The sequence below is a fragment of the Pisolithus orientalis genome, assembly GCF_024613125.1.
Source record: "Pisolithus orientalis strain OTSU chromosome Unknown F5J12scaffold_3, whole genome shotgun sequence".
Lineage (NCBI taxonomy): Eukaryota > Fungi > Basidiomycota > Agaricomycetes > Boletales > Pisolithaceae > Pisolithus > Pisolithus orientalis.
In genome coordinates, this window is record NW_026260784.1 from 1,074,062 (window position 1) to 1,092,990 (window position 18,929).

Here is an 18,929-nt window from a genome sequence, read left to right on the forward strand (position 1 = left end):
GGTGGTTCACTGAACAGTGACCTTTGGCCAATAGGCTGTGAAGACTTGAGCTTTTTTTATGCTGAGACTGAAGTCGAAGTGTAAGGTGAGCTCAGTTGCAGACTGTGGTTTCTACTGAGCAACAGCTACAGTAACCTTTGTAAACAACAAAGGATTTGGAAATGCCAATAAGAGTGGTCTGGATTAGGGACACTGAGGGTGAAGTTCTGAGGAACACTGCAATGATTGAGCAGTTCAAGTCTGGGGTTCCAGGACTTGAGACAGCAGTCTAATACTACAAGGGAGATGGACCATGAGGCATCTGCATGTAATGAGTCAACTATGCCATTGGTTGAACAATGATGACACATGTCCTAAGCATGTTATGAGGGGTTAATGCTAGTGGTGGAAATAGAGGGGCATTGGATCAGAGAGAAGATGGCCACAAAAAGGAAAATGAGTCCAATGGAGAGAACATGGGGCAAACATAAGGTAAAATGAGGAAACAAAGGGAAGACCCCCCAGAAGAAGGTCAAGAAGATCAGAAAGATTGTGGAAGAAGAAAAAAGTGACAATGAAGAGAAAGTTGCTGGACCCTCCATCACCTTAGTAAATATTGCTAGGGCCCTAGGAAAGGATTTTTAGAAGGGAACTCTGCATTGACACTGGATGTTCCCAGCAAGGACAGCTCCATTTCTGTTGCTCCTGTACTAGTATCTTCTACCCCAGATCATACTATGCAAATTCCCATCTCCCTTTATGCATCAGAAAGCACTTGAAAAGTCATCAACACTACCACCACTGAGTTGGCTCAAGAAGAAGCAAAGAAGAAACTGAAGGCAGTCCTCCCTGAGGACTACCAAACATTTGCTTCAGTCTTTGAGAAACCTTCCAATGGAGTACTACCTCCATCTCAACCCTATGATCATGCCATAACCCTTGTTGAGGACTTTGCCCCCAAGGTGGCTAAAGCATACCTGCTCTCCCCCTCTGAAAGGGAGTCTGCAGAGAAATTTATTGAAGAAAACCTCTAGAGAAGGGAAGATACACCCTTGAAATCCTCCCAAGCCACTCCATTCTTCTTTGTCAGAGAGAAAGATGGCTGCCTCTGTCCATGCCAAGATTACTGATATCTGAACAAGAATACTGTGAAGGATGCATACCCCCTTCCCCTAATCTTGGATCTTATCAACAAACTTAAGGGAGCATCTATCTTTACTAAAATGGATGTAAGATCAGGCTACAACAATGTCCATATCAAAGAAGGGCACCACACAGCAGGCAAATGCCCTGGGGAACTGCTTCTAAATTGAGCTGGGAATTTGCTACAGATGTAAAAATTGAGTGGTGATTTAAGAAATCTAAAGTGTAGAGAGAATATGACAATAGGTCAATGACTTGGTGGCTCTTTCTAACAAAAAGTATGAGAGATTCAGGCTGTAGTTAAGGGGATTCCCTGAGACTCAACAAATTTCTCAAATAGCAGTTGTGATGAGCCATTGAAGCTGCAGTGGCAGGCCCTTTTCCCTGCCACAGGACAAGTACTTCATGTTTCAAGCACATAATAAGTGCTCCTGCTCATCTTGGATTGATGAAGTTCCTCTCAAGATATGGCTCATCTGATTCATCACTTCATTTCTATATTTCAAGTGTATCTTTTCTGGTCTAAGGTAGGCCTAATGCATCATGCATTTTCCTGCAGTACATGGCACTAAACAGGTCACTAGATCTGAAATTCCTTTCACAAATGTGGTGCATCTGCATTGTATTCAGGATGCCTTGTTCTCTGTCCACTGTGGTCACATATTTACAAGGCTATTTTCCAACTCATGCTTGGGGCTTTTCTTCAGTGTGCCTGCAGTGCAATCAGCTCAGTAGCTGATTTGCTTCTCTCTAGTAGTCTGACCCCACAATACTTTTTGAGGACAATGGCAACCTGCTGTCAGTACCAGATCCCAGTCTTGGTGTGCAACTCACATGAATTGGCAATGGCAGTAGCAATTTTACTTAAGGTAAACCTGACCTTTGTCCTCTTGATCTATCCTAGATCTAAGCTTTGTTGGATGGTTGCTGAAAGTAGTTCTACTGCTCCACAGGTGGCACAGACCACTCACAATGCTGAATGAACAGCAGTGATGTCACAAATAACCCTTCTTGATACTCTCAATGGCATAATGTTTGGTGATCCACAGGTTTGGAGTTCTGTCTGACAATGATGTAATAATGGAAATTGACTGAGAGATTCAGTCTCATAACAATATCAATACAGTATCTTTCTCTTCCTGAACATCCTCCTCACAAGTACAGTCACAAGAAGAAATTCCAGTATTGGAACATTTTCAAACTCCTGTATCCTCATGAGAACCAACACTGGTCATCCAAAGACCACCACTTTCCTCTGATGACAGTGTTGTTGAGCATGATGAATGGTCAAGGGCCCAAACATGACAGAACAAATGTCAGAGGAATTTCTGAATCATCATGTTTATGTCTTGTCAGCTAAGCTATCAACCTTCAATCTTATCACAGCACATGGGGCACAAGAATGCCTTGTACCACATCCTTTATCACTCCTCTGGCATGGCTGAGCATCAAAATCAGTTGAGAGACAAAGAACATGAGAGATGCAACTGCCCACCTAATGGGTGAGTCCTATGTGCTATTAGCTTCAAAAAAGGTAGGTGAACAAGAACCTAACTTACTGCAGTAGTATTGCCATTCTCATTTTGCAGCATAATCTTGAATGTAACTTGTTGGAGCATCCTGCTTGCTGGGGAGAGGAGAGACATTGGCAAACAAAACCTTAAGACAGGTGGACCTTTAAATATTAGCAATAAAGGACATGGTGCAAGGCATTCTTGTGCCCCACATGCTGTGATAAGATTGAGGGTTGATGGCTTAGTTGACAAGACATAAATGTGATGATTTGGAAATTTCTCCAATGTTTGTTCTGTCATGGACTGTACCAACCATACACCCACTGATCACACCCAAGAAAGCCCCAGTAAGAAATGTAGTTCTAGTCTAAGGACCTCCGAGATCATCACTTGAGATGCAGGAGTTTGAAGCCAGCATCTGTAAAGGATACTGTATCAGTATAGAATCATAAGGTGGGCAAAATTGATGATACCTAGCACACACCAGCATTGCTGTATTCTATGTATGGGGTATGCACCACTTCCTGGGTTGTTATGTGTTGATGTTTCACAGGCTATATGTGACCTGTAGACTTTTTTGCTCTTTGGTATAATCAGGTGTCACAATCAATTATCATGTAAGGACAAAGGACTTACCCATGGGCCTGTCATTGTGATGAGTTGATGTGTCTTCTTTTCTTTTTTCTGATGCTTGTCATGATGGGTGCAGCATGAAGTCTTTGTCTTTTGAGGAAAGGCAGTGAACACATGGGAATATGTCACATGTATTCATGACCAAAGGAAATGTGGAGTGTCAGGCTTCTACTCTGATTTCTCCAACAATCATAAGAAAGTCATACTACCAAGGAATTGCTGATTTGCAATGCTGATACTTTTCAAGCACAATGGCAACCTGCTGTCAGTACCAGATCCTAGTCCTGGTGTGCAGTTCACATGACTTGGTGATGGCAGTAGCAATCCTACTCAAGGTAAACCTGACCTTTGTTCTCTTGATCTATCCTAGATCTAAGCTTTGTCAAATGGTCACTGAATTGCTCTGCTCAGGAGTAGCTATAAAAAATGGCACAGAATTGGTGGATACTGTCATGTTCCCTTCATGACAATTGGCAATAAACAGCACTCTGGAAATGATTAGGAGCAAGGTCATCATGGTCCCAAGTTGTCTAGGACACCCAGTAATTCTAATGCTCCACAGGTGGCACAGACCACTCACAACACTGAACAAGCATCAGCAATGTCACAAGCAATCCTTCTCAATACTCTCAACCATGTGATGTTTGGTGATCCACAGGTTCAGAGCTCTGTCTGACAACAATGTAATAATGGAAATTGACCAAGAGATTCAGCCTTGTAACAATGTCAATGCAGTATCATTCTCTGCCCAAACATCCTCCTCACAAGCACAGTCATGAGAAGAAATTCCAGTATTGGACCATTTTTGAACTCCTGTATCCTCATGAGACCTGACACTGGTGATCCAAGGACCACCACTTTCCTCTGACAACAGTGTTGTTGGGCATGATGAATGCTCAACTCCTCAGGCATCCAGTCACTCTCTTAGCCAGATGTCAATACAAGTATGCTTTCTTCTTCTTGTAGTGGTGCTCCCTGCATACTACCAGGGTGTCTTCAGCTCTTACTTGATTCCTATGGTTGAGAAACCCCATCTACTAGTCAGGTATGCACCTCCAGGAATTTAGTGATATCCCTGAAATAGAATCAAAGGTTCCCTCTACCATTCAGGGTGAAGGGGTTGCTACCCCAGATGGACATCAGAGTTATTGGAGCCTACCTCAGACTGAGTTCCATGCACCAAACTTCAATCTACCCCAGTGGCCTTCGACTTCCACCCCATCTCAACCTTGACAGTTGGCACCAGATGCTCTTGCCACCCCTCCTCCACAGTTCACTGCTGCATTTCAGCCAGGACCTTCAGTCCAGTCCATTCCTGGCAATGCTCATGGTCCCACCACTGCTGATTCACAGTCTGGCAGTGAAAACCTTGCACACTTATTGCCTTATTTCTCCAAGTTGTTGAACTCTATGCTTGCCTCATTTGAGCAGTCACAAGCTTTATCCAATATGAAGATCATGGAAGGAATCTCTGACATCCAGGAGGAACTGAAAGCTTCATGAGTTGATGCAAACATGGCTACAGATGTTGAGATGCAAAGTGTAGATGAATTTCCTTTGAAACAGACTAGGCATCCAAAGAAGCCCCAAAACTTCATTCCTTCAGACCTAGCATCTGAAGCACTCATGCAAAGTGATATAGAAGAGCACAAATACTTCATGGTATGTGTGAACAGCATCTCCACCCTTTATCTATTGTTGACAGTGTTACTTCCAAGACCTGCATTTGGCTCCATGCCCTCTGCTTGCTCAAGATTACTGACCACAGGTACCTGAACACTATCAAATGTTCACTTACCAAGGAGGAGGTGGAAGCAAATGAACTGGACACACCTGGTTGCCTCAGGGTAACCCCAACCAATTTTATTCTAGACTGTGCTTGCATGAAGGACACACCATATAATCACAAAGCCTTTACTGTCTTTGCTGAGGATTTCCTGGATAAGATCAATAACCATGGTTGGTACTCTTTGCAGACCATCCCTGAACAGTATTGTAATTTTGACATCATCTATGGGGCTTGTAAGGTGCATTTTTCTTACATCAGATCATGTTACAATGACTTCATCATTGCCCCAAGCAAAAATCTGGTGAAGGCCAGGGAGGACATGAAGGTGAGATTGCAGAAGTCTTCCCATACTGCATGGAAAGTTCAGGTGAGTAGGCACTATGTTATCAATGCTTCTCTCTCACCTTAGTCAATTTGAGTTGTTAAAGTTGTGCCTTGATGCCATGGCAGAACATACTAGCCTGCAGAAGCATTTGCTGTTAGTCAAGCACATTGGGACTCAGGGTATAAGCTCTGACAAGTCTGAGGATGAAGCAAGAAGGACAATAAATTCCCTGTGTGTCTATCCTTGCTGGCACAGCCAAAAACTTGCTCTGCTCATGTGGGAAGCAGATTTAGCAATAGTGGAGTTCCTTTCCATTGCAATTGGAAAGTGTAAGAGAGCAGGTACACAACTCCAAAACTGCCCACATTCAGACAAATTCAATGATGCTGCCACCACTTCCTCCCAGGCTTCCTGTGAATTGCTATGATGCCACTTGGCTGTCCTCACTGCATCCATGCTCAAGGAAACTGCTCAGGGTGCAAGAAAAGGAGTATGACTTTGATACTGGTGAGAATGAGCCCACAGGTATGGCAAGTGGTTGATGTAGAATTGGGCATTAGCTAACCTTGTCCCCAGCTAACACTGGAGGACCTTCAGCAACACCTGGGGTAGCTGGTGGTAATTTCAGTACATGACAGGTGGCACCCTTATCACCATACCTTACTCAACATATTTCATTCAACTTAGGTATCTGAAATATTTACTACTCTTGTAATATCAATCATTAGGAGAGTAGTTGCATAGCAAGACAGTAAAACCAGTCTGCAAACCTGCCCTATAGAGGCGATATGATTTTGTGGCCAATCCTAGGACAATCACCACGATTCTCCCATCACCTACTTCAACCCATTGGGCACAAGCATTCTAAGGTATCACTCTTCTGCTCTTTCAAGAGACAATAACAGCATTTCCAGCTCAGCAGAAGTTGGATCATGATCAATACCCATGGAATTGAACATTTGCCCACTCATTCTATCTCGACCTCTGGCCAGTGGGTCAGTTGAGATGGTCACCAGCACCCTCACACCCCACCTTCCTTCCCAATGGTGAATTCTGCTACCTTGACAATTGTTTTGATAGAATGTAATGATCAGCTCTTATCAGCCACTCTGATGACTCTTCCAAGACAACTACCAAAGGCTAGCTTTGTGCCTCACTTCCATCAGAGGTGAGGAGTTATTTGCTTCTCTACTCAATCTGACTTACACTTGTTAGTGCCTCTACACTTTACTGCTGCCATTTAACAATATCATGCATGGTGTGTTCTTTGTATTTTCTTGCTGGGGCATTGTAAGACAGGATGTCAGCTTTGTAGATTTCCTAACTCCAGTGATTTGGTAAGCAATCCATTGTGTCCAACCAACAATGACCCTCTCAGTCATTACTCCTTTGCAACAATAGCTTTCAATACTATTCAGCTCCAGATGGTGATTACATCAAAATCTATTCTTGGCATAACTGAATACACCTTCATTGAAGGTTATCCTGTGCAGATAGCCATGTCAGAAGCCCTGGGGGAAGCTTCCCAGCATGATGCTGATACCTTACCTGCATTAATGATCACAATTGGTCTCACCAAGATGTCCAACCATGCAATCACCCCTTGCCCTTACAATAGCCCTGGTGTGGTGCATGCAGGTCTTATCAAAACACATGGCAATTCCTGGCACCTCCACTGACAGTCACAAATTCAGGTGTGTGAGTGGCTCATGTAAGGCACCAGATAATTCTATGTGGCCAGTGACAATCAAAGTTGGATAACAACCCAATACCTTACTTGTTGAGCCTGAAAGATGGGGGCTGGCTGGAAGTGGACCTGGGGGTTTGGCAGTTCCCCTCATGTGGTATGTAATGGTTGTATTACACACTCCTCATTGCAACATGCTCATGCTTCCATCATTCACATAGCATCCAATCCTTAAATCCTTAACTAGCACAATCAATGCATCACTACATATATAAACTGTTGCAAAGTGAAATCCATATCTCCCTCATGTCATGTCCTTGGCTAGTGGAAACAATGCCATCATAACTAAGTCTCACAAGCTTCCATGATGACTGTTGTGCTCAAATGGGAGTACTGTTGTGATGTGCCAAACAGTGTTGGTTTTTGGCAAGTCACAATCCCAAGCGATTGGGCTTATTTTGTCATTGCCCATTCTGAAGCATATGCTTTGTGAAAGGATGGCAAGATTGGTAGAAATTTGCAGCATGTTGGTATGTCTGAAACCAATAATTGCAGCAGCATTTGTGAGTTCTGGGGGGATAGGTGCATGGGTCATCCTCATCTCATAGTCATGCCCACATCTGATTTGTGGCTTATCATCAACTTGGATACAAGCAAGAATCATCATGAATCACACTAAATTATCCACCAAAGCAAGAACACTTGGTTATTATCATTGGATATCTTATAAATAATTTCTGCCCTATGCACACACCCCACACTACTGGTTGCTACTACCTCAACCATCTCCAGACCTGACTAAAGGCTCATTGCAACTGCCCCTTCATGATTATTGGGCACTAGAGTGTGCATGGGTTAGAAAAGGTGCTTGAACAGCAACTCATGCATATATTTACCATCCTCTTGCTGCTGAATGTGATTCTTTAGCCTTTCTTTGTATGTTGATCTTGTCTTCCTGGTAACCCAAGTAGGCTCCATGCCCTTAGCCACATACAGATGGTACTCTGGTAATGTTGGGTGGTGACATCTGTCCTTAATATCTGGTAGCCATTGGTCACTGTCTCTTAACCATATCTGTGTTGGAACATAAAGTGCCACTGTTTGTTGGTACTTAGGTGCGATGCTAGTGTGCTTACATAAGCACAAAAAGGGTATATACTTGTAGTATTTTCTACTAGTATTCCCTCAGTAGTTTGTTCACTACTGAGGTAGCCTACAGATATTTCTACAATCTGGACCTGATTCTCATAGTGGTGAATGTAAAGGTCTCCATGGACTGCTTGGGAATGCACAGGAGGGCACTTGAGGGGAGCATTGCCTGATGAGATAAAACAACTAATGATGACATTTAGGTTGTGAATTTTGTGTTCCTGGTGCTCTGGCACCATAATGCTGTGCCTCAGAGTACTTGAGGAAAGTTTAATTAGTTTCAGACAAGCCCCATGATCACATGATCACATACCTTTCTACAGTGCCTTTGACATTTTGGATCATTTCACTCTCAGAACTAGGACCTCCTGGTACTCTGGTCCTATAGGACTTGATAGTTGCAGGATGAGGGGTACCTTCATTGTCATTGGTTGCATTGTCTGGAAATAGAAATACCTGGTGGTGGATGAGAATCACCTGTCAAAGTTGAGGGAAGAGCAAGGTGTATAGTAATTACTGTATGTCACTCACATCAAAATCCAAGTCCTCTCTTGTACACAGGGTGTGCATGGCAAGTAAAGGTTGATGTAATGGAAATGATTGGTGGTGAATGGGTATTATCTGGGACACAGAAATTCAGGTATTGGCTTATGCATGAGTCAAGGATACCTATGTCTCTCTCCACATATTGGTATGGTCAGTAGGTGTTCATCTTAATGCCATGACAATCTTGGTCAACTCCCATGAGAGTTTGGATGATTAGAGGGGAATAAGAAACAAAAAGGAAGGATTTTCAGTTCATTCATGACACTGTGAAGCCTTATAGAATCTGGATGAACAAAGCACAAATGTAACACTGACAAAGGTGCTTAGTCACACCAGTCAAGTGAAGTGCTCACTATCTTCAGTGTAGCCCCTGAATTTGGGTGTCAGGGAAAGATGGACTACCACCTATCATGAAGCTGAACTGACTGACAGTACTCTGGGGGTATTGTGCTGGTTGGGTGAGTCTCACCTCACACACCATTGCCTTCTCTGACTGAAGAAATCAAGCAACAAAATGGGCAAGTCTGCTCCTTTGTCCTCCAACCATGAAAGGCATTCAGGAACTCTTCTACTTGACCTCACCTCTTGATCCATCAGCCATTTGCTCCTCCTTATCCTAACTCTGTTCACTGTAAGTGATAAAAAGCCATTGTGACTGGAATCTCATCATTGATTAGACATGTCCATGATGACTAATTCTGTTGACAATATTCAACTGCATGAAGAGCAACTCATGACACTGCCAGATGCATTCCTGGAAGTGATCTTGTCAGTGAACCCAGTTAAACTGGACTATATCCATATGTTCCTGAGGCTTGCATTGCTCCAAGTGAGCCATCAATGCAACACATTTGTGATTGCCACATGTCTCCCACAAGATGTTCTTCTCTTGATCTTCAAGCACACCATGGAATTAGAGTAGCACTTTCCCAATGGTCCTGAGCCAAGTCTGTTGGAAATGGCAGGCCATCATCCTAGAGGATCCACTGCTTTGGTGCAATGCCCTCAATTTCACAGATCCTTGAAAATGGTCCTGTGAAGTCTTAATGCAAACCAAGGAGGTACCACTGTGGATTTACATGAATCAGCATGATTTCACTGAAGACTATGGTCAGAACATTACACTGAATGCCAGTCTTGTCACTGGCAATCACTTCTCCAGATGTGCTATCCTCAACCTTGAGGGACACAGTGGGGAAATTGAGGAAATTCTTGAGTCCATTAACACAGATGACAGTGCTCCCTTGCTTCACCTCCTGTCGATCCACAACATTTCTTGTCCAATTCAGGAGCATCTATTGAATGTTCCTGATAGGCTACTCAAGACTTCAATGCCTCATCTCAAATTGTTGTTCTTAGAAAGATGTGTGTTTAGCTGGGATGCCATCCACAATGGGATAGCTTCCCAGTCTCATTTTTCAACACCCCTCTGTATGTTGAACATCCATGATGTCACTCTTGCCATGATTCTCTCACAGCTATGCCTTGTTCTCCAGTCTTTTGCCCTCTTACAACACCTTCAGCTTCAAGATGTGATTGTCATGACAACCAGTGACCATGGGATAACCCCAGTGACACTGCACAACCTGTCTTCCCTGCACATTCAGACATCCATCAATGCCTGTACTGTCTTCTTGGCAGTTATACACATGCCTTCTCTCATCAATCTTGTGGTCATCACAAATGCTGTGCTGGAATTGAGTCCTGGTTGCATCAGTGAGTTGACTGGTATTCAGCTGACTGCACCTTGCTTGTCATACTGTAGTCTTGGTATTGTCCACAACTGTGGCTGCCTTGCTGTACAGCTGGGTCACAGGTGAGCATCAAAGCTTGTTGTGGAAGTGGTTTTCAGGAATTGGGTGCATCAACTTCCAGGAGACCACTTTTCAGAAATTGTCACAAACATGAAGGTTATTCAGTCACTCAGGAGTATGCAGGGACTCCATGTGTCACTTCCATAGAGTGTGGAGGGGCAAATCACACCCAACACTTGGAAACAGTTCTTCTGTCATTTCGACAGGATTTCCAATATCCACTTAGGTGCACAACTGCCTGTGTTGTTGCTGTGAACACTGTACCAGGATGCACACACTGCATGTCTGGAGTGCAGTGGTGGGTCCCTCCTACTTTTGCCCTCTCTGGTGCAGATTTCATCAATGCTAATGTGTGGATTTCATGTTTTTGTTAATATGATAGCAGAGCTGTGTGCATCCATGTGGACTCACTAGCTACCAGGGCTCTGCTACAGCAATGTGCCAATGGCAGATATTCAGATCTGGATGCCATGCATCATCAAATTATAGCATGGGCAAGCAAATGTGGGAGATGCTGACATTCCTGAGTGGGTCACAATGGTTGAAAGTCTTGAAGATGAAAGTAGTGTTGGTGATGTTGAAAACTAGTTTTTGCACTATGCTATGCAATGTGTGATTATGAACAAATACATTTGCTGGTACTTGGGCTACTCCCATCTATGTACATTTATTCTGTAGGCACACTCACTTGTCATTCTAATACTTACCTGAACACCAATATCAATCTCAGATACATAGTATACATATCACTCAATGACAAAAAAAGAATGCCAAAGCAGAGCAATGTCTTGCAATCAGCAACAATCATAGAACAAAGTCATTGCAAGAATCAAAATACAAGCTTCAAAGGTGTATTATAGTATCCTGAGTAGCCAGAGGTTGCTGTTCTTGGTCCTGCAGCATCCAATATATGTATTCTACAATGTGCAAAGCCATTTGACAGACTGCAGCACCTACCCCCAATTTCAAATTTCTGATTTGCAGTTGCTTCATGATGTCAAGAAGTGAGAGTAGTGGTTCATAAGATGTGATGGAGGTCCCTGGCTGGATGAAAGGTCAATACCAATGTTCCATGTTTAATTCTAGTTCCACTCACCAAGTACAGAAAGTAATGGAAAAGTATCAACATGGTGGCAACCATGAAAACAGGGAAAAGCAGTACTTGCTTGATGACCATTGGTTGTATTAGACACTTCAGCATGATGCTTTGGGACCATAGGTACAGTCTGGCAGTCCAACATACAGTGTTAGGTAAAGTCAAGCTGTGCTAGCAGCTGTTTCTTCTGCAGTGCTGTCAAGTTTGGGTTGTCCAGCTCAAGGCCAGACTGGAGACTGAAGTGGGCATGAGGCTGAGGGGTTGGAGTCAGGAGGAAAGGCAAAGGTACAGAGGGGTGGACTGGTTGGACTTATTGACTGAGGTTACAGCACTATTCCCTTGTGTGGGTCTCAGTCTGAGTCCAAGGCCAAGGTAGAATTAACAGGATAAACTTAGTTGATTTCAGACTGAGGGAGTACAGGCCAAGTATCTAAGAATTTATATACTAGGAGTAGCTATAGTATGGAGACCAGTAATGCCAGTCTTGCAAGGATTGCTAAGACAATTGGTAAGACAAGTATTAGTAATGTATGACTAAGGTAATGGAGACCAGGACAGGGCAAACTGGGGACAAGACTGGGCAGAGATTAACCAAAGTGACATGCACTGCAAAGCAGTGCTCATTGCACTAGGCCATCTGGAGATAAGAAATTGGCAAGGCCAAGGCTGGACTGAGTGAGTGTGAGGCTGAGTCTGGCCAGGGTTGAGACATGACTATGACAGTATCCCCCTCTGAGGGGTTGAACCCATGAGACCCCTGCAGAAGAAGTAGGCTGAGTCTGAAATTTGGCTGAGTTTGAAAAAGATTGATACCTGTGGCTTGCTAAGCCCTTTGTGTCTTTCCTTTGTACTTCATCCATCATGTCCAACTCAAGACTGATTGCCACAACTGATAACAACAATGAAGGTTGAGTTGTCATTGACTGGGCCCAAGTCCCTGACAATGACATCAGGTACAACACCAATGATGAAGAGGAGGTGATGAGGGTGAAGGCAAGGGAGAGGAAGAGACAAAAGGTGGCTGAACAAGCCCAGTGGGAGGAGCAGGCTTGGCTTGAGGCCAAAAGAGCAGAGAGGGAGAAGGCTGAGGCTGAGAGGGCAGAGTGTGAGGCCAAAGAGGAGAGGGCATGCAAGGAGGAGAGGAGGTGCAGGGCCAAGGAGGAAAAGGAGGTTGAGAGAAAATGTAAGGTGCCATTCACCCTCCAAAGTCAAAGTTGAAGTTTTCAACTTCAACTTCAGCAATGTAGTCACATGATGATTATATAAGCTGTGCACACCTGTGTGAATGCGAAGTCCAAGTTTCAGGCTTCTGCTTCAGTAATGTAGTCATGTGATGATTATATAAGACAACAACACAACTTGTAGTTCAATAGATAACATTGTGATAACAGATCAAACAACTCTGCTATGGATCTTGAAGCACAGCAGCTCCAGTACCATTGTCATTGCTGTCTTGCTGCACTTGTAGTAGCAGTGATGATCCAGGTGCTATGCCTTTATGACCTCCTTTTTCATTCTGACTCAGAACCAATCCCCTACCATACCTCAATCCTGACTAGTGAGGGGTGGATGCTAGAGCTCCTGAATGGTCATCCAGGCAGGATATGGACTTGCCTTGGCATCAGCCATGGGGTTTTTGATCACCTGATGCAGGTGCTCACCCATCATGGTTTTGTGCCTTCTTGCAATGGAATTTCTGTGGAGGAACAACTTGGGATATTCCTCTACACCTGTGTTACTGGGTTGTCATCCCAGCATGTTGCTGAGAGGTTCCAACACTCACCAGGGACCATCACTAGGTAGGGAGTTCATTGGACTGTCTGATATTTTTCTCACAATTTTTTGGATATTTCAAAGCAATGTTGGCTTTCTTTTCTGGGGGACAATTCTATGTGTCCCAAGTGCAATTCCCCACCAACAACACTCCCATATCAACTATGATTACTAGTGACCCATGCTTCCAATTTTCCAGGATTGTATTGGTGCAGTTGATGGCACTCATATTCAAGCATTCACTGCTGCTGAGGACCAGCCTTACATGAGGAACCAGAAGGGCTACCTATCTCAAAACTGTCTCTTCATCTGTGATTTTGACTTCTTCTTCACATATGCCCTCACTGGCTTTGATGGGTCAACTGCAGATGTGACCATGTGGCATGATGCACACAGGAATGACTTGCACATGCCACCTGGGAAGTACCTTCTTGCAGATGCAGGGTTTGGGACCTGTGATGCACTTCTGGTTCCATATCAGGGTGTTCATTACCATCTGAAAGAATGGCATCAGGCTGGATTAAGGTAAGTTGCTATTCCATCCTGCTCAGTGTACCTGTAACTTCTATTTTATAGACCTCAAAACTGAGAGGAGTTATTCAATCTTCACCATGCTGGACTTAGAAATGCCATTGAACAGATATTTGGTGTTATAAAATGCAGATGGAGGATTCTTCAAATTCCCCCTGAATATAGCATCCACACCCAAACTCAAGTACCTGCTGCTCTTTGTGCCCTCCACAATTTCATATGGTGCTATGATCCAGAAGAGTTCTTTGACCCTGAACTTGCCATGGACATAGGAGAGGGTGATGGTATTGGAAGCCTTGGTGATGGACCAGCAGATGCTGCAGAGAGGAGAAGGGCTGATAATAGGTGTGACAACATTGCAGAGGAGATGTGGATTGACTATCAGCACCAGCTTACAATTAGGGGCCTTCTCTGAGCCTGAACATTCAGATTTCATGGTGTACAAATATATGTTCTTACAATTGTTTCACACTCATGTAGAAAAATAACTTCCATTGTCAAAAGGAAGCGAGTCATAGTCATGTACATTTTATTATGTACATATTTGTATAAAGGGGGGGGACTTGAAAAGATATGCAGGGGGGGGGGTACATTTGTATATTGTAGAAAAAAAACAAAACAAAACAAACACCTATCTCTGCCCATCCCAGTACTTCATCAGCCAACACTGCACCCAAATCTGCTTCACTGGCTCCTGATGCTTGAGGAAAATATTCACTTCATCCAGAGACATGCTGAGGAAGTAGTCACTGATGTTGATCCAATTGTCTGTTGAGAGCTGTGGCATGTTGTTGATGTAGTCCATGGCAGTGTTGATGAGGGGATTGGTAATGGGTGGTGGGGGCAATGGGGCAGCAATTGTGTCTGTGAAGTTATTGAGCCTGGAGGTGATGGTGGTGATGAATGAACTGCAATCTTCTTCAGCACATGCTTTGGCTGATGGGGGCCAAGAGCACTTCTATCCACCTTCAGACATCACAATGGACTCAGATTTCCTTTTTCTGCGACTGATGCTGGTGATAGCTGATGACAACAGCAACCCAGCTGACACATGCAACAAAAAACTTGATGGTGTGGAAGGGGGGATGAAGTTTGGATCCATGGACTGTGTGTCCTTGCAATGGTGAGTGTTGAGAGCATGCATCATGTTGAGGAGGGAGAGGGAGGGAGGGGGGTAGGAATAGTCAAAGCAGCAGGGGGTGCAGTAGAGGCAGGAGTATCAAAGGCAGAGGTTGTGGTTGTAGAAGGCATGGTAGTGGCATGTGGCTGGTAGATAAACCAACCTTGGCCATGTGAGGGGAGAAGGAGCTCTACACTGGTGAAGTGGGGGAACCTGGAATTGCAAAACAGCTTTGCAGTCTTTGTGCACCTGACTAGATGTTAGTGGATGATCTGACAAGAAAAAAACTACATTACCTTTACATACCAATCCCAAAGATTAGCATTGTCCAGTGAGACCATCACACCATGCTCATCATCATAAGCAAAGCTAGAGGCCACTGATTTAAGATTGGTGATGGCATAGTAGGATTTTTTAAGCTGGATAATTGTTAGCAAGGCAAAAAAAAAAGAATGATATGATGACTTACTGCCTTGAACTTCTGCTCACATGATTCAGCTGTCTTATCACCATTATCTGGACCTGGTGGATAATTATGAGCCATGTGGGCTGCTGTGGCATTCCATGTAGCCTTCTTAAAGTTCCCATCACTGGCCTGTGAAAGATGAGAGGCCAAGAAATCCAGTAACACACCTTCCTCCTCTGTTGTCCATACTGCAGCTTTCTTGTGAGTCCTGGGGGGAGGCAGGGGGTTCCATGGGTCTAGAGGATTGATTGTAAGGCCATGTGAGCACAATGAGCAGGTTGATCCCACAGATGAGCCAGACATTCAATGATCACAGTAACTGGGTGACAATGGTTGTGTACCTCAGGTGGATGCATGTGATAGTTCACATCATGTGAACCTCTTAACCGAAGCTGAAGTCAAAAACTTGGACTTCACATTTGCAGGTTGAACAGTGCCTAAGGCTGAGGCCAGGAAGGACAGTGAGGCCAGGGCCAGGGGTAGTGAGGCCAGGGGGGAAGTGAAGAAAGTAGTGATGGACCCTGGGTGAGTGTCCTTTTCATCCTTGTGAGCCCTCCTCTTAACCCACTTTTTAGCTGTACTCGCTGTGCCCAGGCTAAAATCATCTGCAAATTCCTTGTGGACAGTAACAAGAAGCACATCACCTGCGTGCAATGCAATCAGTCGAAGGGGAAGTGTCAGTGGCCTGGGGATGGGAAGGATGCTGAGGCCAGTCCCAAGGCCATTGGCAAGGTCAACAAAGGCAAAAAATGGAAAGGCAACAAAGAGGATGCTGAGGCTGGGCCCAGCAACCAGAAATGGGTGAAGACAAGTACAAGGCCAACTGAGGTCTTGGACCTTGATGAACCTGAGGCTGGTGGGAGTGGAGTGAAAGAGGTCAGCACAGCCAGATACTCAGGCTTGGAGAACAAGCTTGAGTGACTGATCAAGGCTGCAGGGCTGATTGCCAACAACCTGGCCAGCCTTTTTGAACTCCATGAGACTGCTGTCAAGAACTTGGGCCAAATTGCCAATGCCCTCAAGTCAATACTTGACAAATCCTACAGCTTCAGGGTGGCCATATCCCCTTCAGACTCAGGCTTGTCCAAGCTCAACTCTGATGAGTTACCTAAGGAGGCTGACTGGCTGAGAGCCCATGGCAAGGGCAAGGTGGAGGAGGCTGAAGGAGAGGACAAGACCATGGCCAAGGCCAAGTAGTACATTAGCATAGGGACTCATAGTTTTTTGTTCTGTTGCCAATGTCAAGTGCCTGGTGCCTGGTCTTGGTGTCATACATTAAGTAGGAGAGTCAAGAAAAGAGGAAAACAAGGTAAGTAAGGAATCAAAGGGAAACTATATACTGACAGGGGACAGAAAAGAAACTGAGGCTGGTCGAGACTGGTCCTCATTGGTATGGGCTGGGTTTACTGGGGTAGTGGGAGTGGAACTCTTGTACAAGTTCAGAAGCATTGTCTAGCTCAGTAGCAAGTACCCAAGTAGTTTCTTCATCAGTCCCCTTGTAGCTGGTCCACTGGACTAGGTACTGTAGCCAACACCAGCAATGCTGGTGTGTGACATGTCTTCTGAGAAGCATGTGACTAGAGGAAGGCTGAAGGGAGAATTCCCTAGGATCATCCCAAGGGGTTCTGTGTGGAAGGAGAAGTCAAGGGTTACCCTAGAAGGGGTGGGGAATACATGTGAGGGTAGTGAGATGGGTATACAAAATTCTGAGAAGCTGAAGGTCAGGACAAACTCCAAGGGTGACAGGGTTGGGAGAAAACACAAGGTCATGAGCAGGAAAAATCCTGAAACAGGTCTGTCACAGAGGCTTGCAGAATTTAGTGACCAATTCATGTTCCAGCCTCAGGGAGTATATGACTCCCTACACCAGTCAACCTTAGAGTTGAGGATTTCAGCCACTTTGAACTCTAGATTGCCATTGACCTTGACCAGTGGAGGTGGTGGTTGAGTCTGGTTTGGAATGGTATTAGGGAAGGCCAGCTTGAGTTGGGAGACATGGAAGACTGGGATGTACTGTGTGCATTGAGTCTGGCAGGCACAGGGTGAATGAGTGGGTACCAGTGTGGGACACTACCTCTGGGTAGCATGCAATGAGGGGGAAAGCTGTAGGGTAATCCCTAGGCTCAACCCAAGGGGTGCTGAGTAGGAAGGAGATGTAGAATTCAATGGTAGAGTCAATCAGGAAGTTGAATGTAGGGCACAGGATTTAATTCCACAGTGTTGTAGACAATTTGGGTCTGAATAGACTTGTTTATGAAATTCCAAGTGATGATCTTGGCACAAGGAAGTAATTCAGAGTGACTTGTGAGACATGAAGGTGAGACACAGATATGTGGGGGACATGAAAGACCCAGTAGACACAGATTGATGTTAGAAACACAGATGACACAGTAGACACAGAGGACACAGCAGACACTTTGAATACTTAGACACATGAATGACTTGGATAGTGACTCCAAAAGATGGGTGGTATTTTTCCATTGCTGAGGTGGAATTATATAGTACATGGAGAGTAAGGTACTGATTGGGATAATGTGGGGCAGGTGAAGTAACAATGCTGAAAAATAAAGGGAGATGTGACAGATGTTAACACACTACAGAATCATGTGAAAACAAACTGAAAAGCAGTAACCAAGAGAAACAAAAGGGAAAGACAGGTATCTTTCAACAGAACAAGTATACTGTGTACCATAGAGTAGTGTACACAAAGGATAGAGGCTGTAGATGCAAAGGGGTTCTCACATTGTGGAGAAAGATTCAGCAGGAAAGCAATGAGAGGGGTAACTGGAGTTTATTACTGGTGATCTGCATGATTTCCTGGCTACATGGCAAGGTGAAGGATGAAGCAACACAAGTGTGGAATTCCAGATAGATGTATGTCAGGTTGATGTTGACATGGAATTCCAGGACAATGACTGGTGTGTGTTATTGATGGACAGGGGAGCTCTGATGGTTCAACAGGCGAAGGCAGTGCATGAGGCTGATGCAATAATTCTGAATATGACAGACATGGAACTTTGATAGGGGTCAACTTTGGTAACAGCAGAATTTTGGTGTTGGCATCCCTATTTTGGCCTCAGGGAGTATACCACTCCCTACACCAGCTTGAGCTATGACCAGGTATGGTCCAAGGTTCTTCTCCAAGAGCTTCTTTGAAGGCCAGGTTGACTGGAAGTACTTGGCTTTGACATATACTAGGTCACCAACCTTGAAGTTCAGAGCTGGCATGCATTTGGCATTGGCCAGGCCTTGGTATCATTGTTGGGCAAGGATCATTTCTTCCCATAGGTATTGGCACAGTGAGTCTAAGTCAACTGCATAGTCACAAGCCCAAGCAGAGGTAATATTGCAATCTGGGTATACC

At 44.4% G+C, this 18,929-nt stretch overlaps 3 protein-coding genes across 3 annotated transcripts; 2 read left to right on the forward strand and 1 right to left on the reverse strand.

The window, feature by feature from the left end:
* Positions 1-4,784: 4,784 nt before the first annotated feature.
* Positions 4,785-5,433, forward strand: F5J12DRAFT_888474 (uncharacterized protein; the record flags this gene model as incomplete). The annotated part of the gene is made up of 3 exons (XM_051747255.1): positions 4,785-4,931; positions 4,988-5,296; positions 5,350-5,433. 3 exons carry the CDS (start codon positions 4,785-4,787, stop codon positions 5,431-5,433), a joined length of 540 nt encoding a protein of 179 aa, XP_051604256.1.
* A 2,492-nt stretch (positions 5,434-7,925) lies between these two features.
* On the reverse strand, positions 7,926-8,789 carry F5J12DRAFT_779765 (uncharacterized protein; the record flags this gene model as incomplete). Its single annotated transcript, XM_051742417.1, has 4 exons — positions 7,926-8,144; positions 8,207-8,477; positions 8,533-8,675; positions 8,751-8,789. 4 exons carry the CDS (start codon positions 8,787-8,789, stop codon positions 7,926-7,928), a joined length of 672 nt encoding a protein of 223 aa, XP_051604257.1.
* A 655-nt stretch (positions 8,790-9,444) lies between these two features.
* F5J12DRAFT_779766 (uncharacterized protein) lies at positions 9,445-11,167 on the forward strand (the record flags this gene model as incomplete). The annotated part of the gene is made up of 6 exons (XM_051742418.1): positions 9,445-9,594; positions 9,881-10,130; positions 10,407-10,481; positions 10,531-10,581; positions 10,847-10,929; positions 11,069-11,167. The coding sequence occupies 6 exons, from the start codon at positions 9,445-9,447 to the stop codon at positions 11,165-11,167; spliced, it is 708 nt and encodes a 235-aa protein (XP_051604258.1).
* Positions 11,168-18,929: the final 7,762 nt, after the last annotated feature.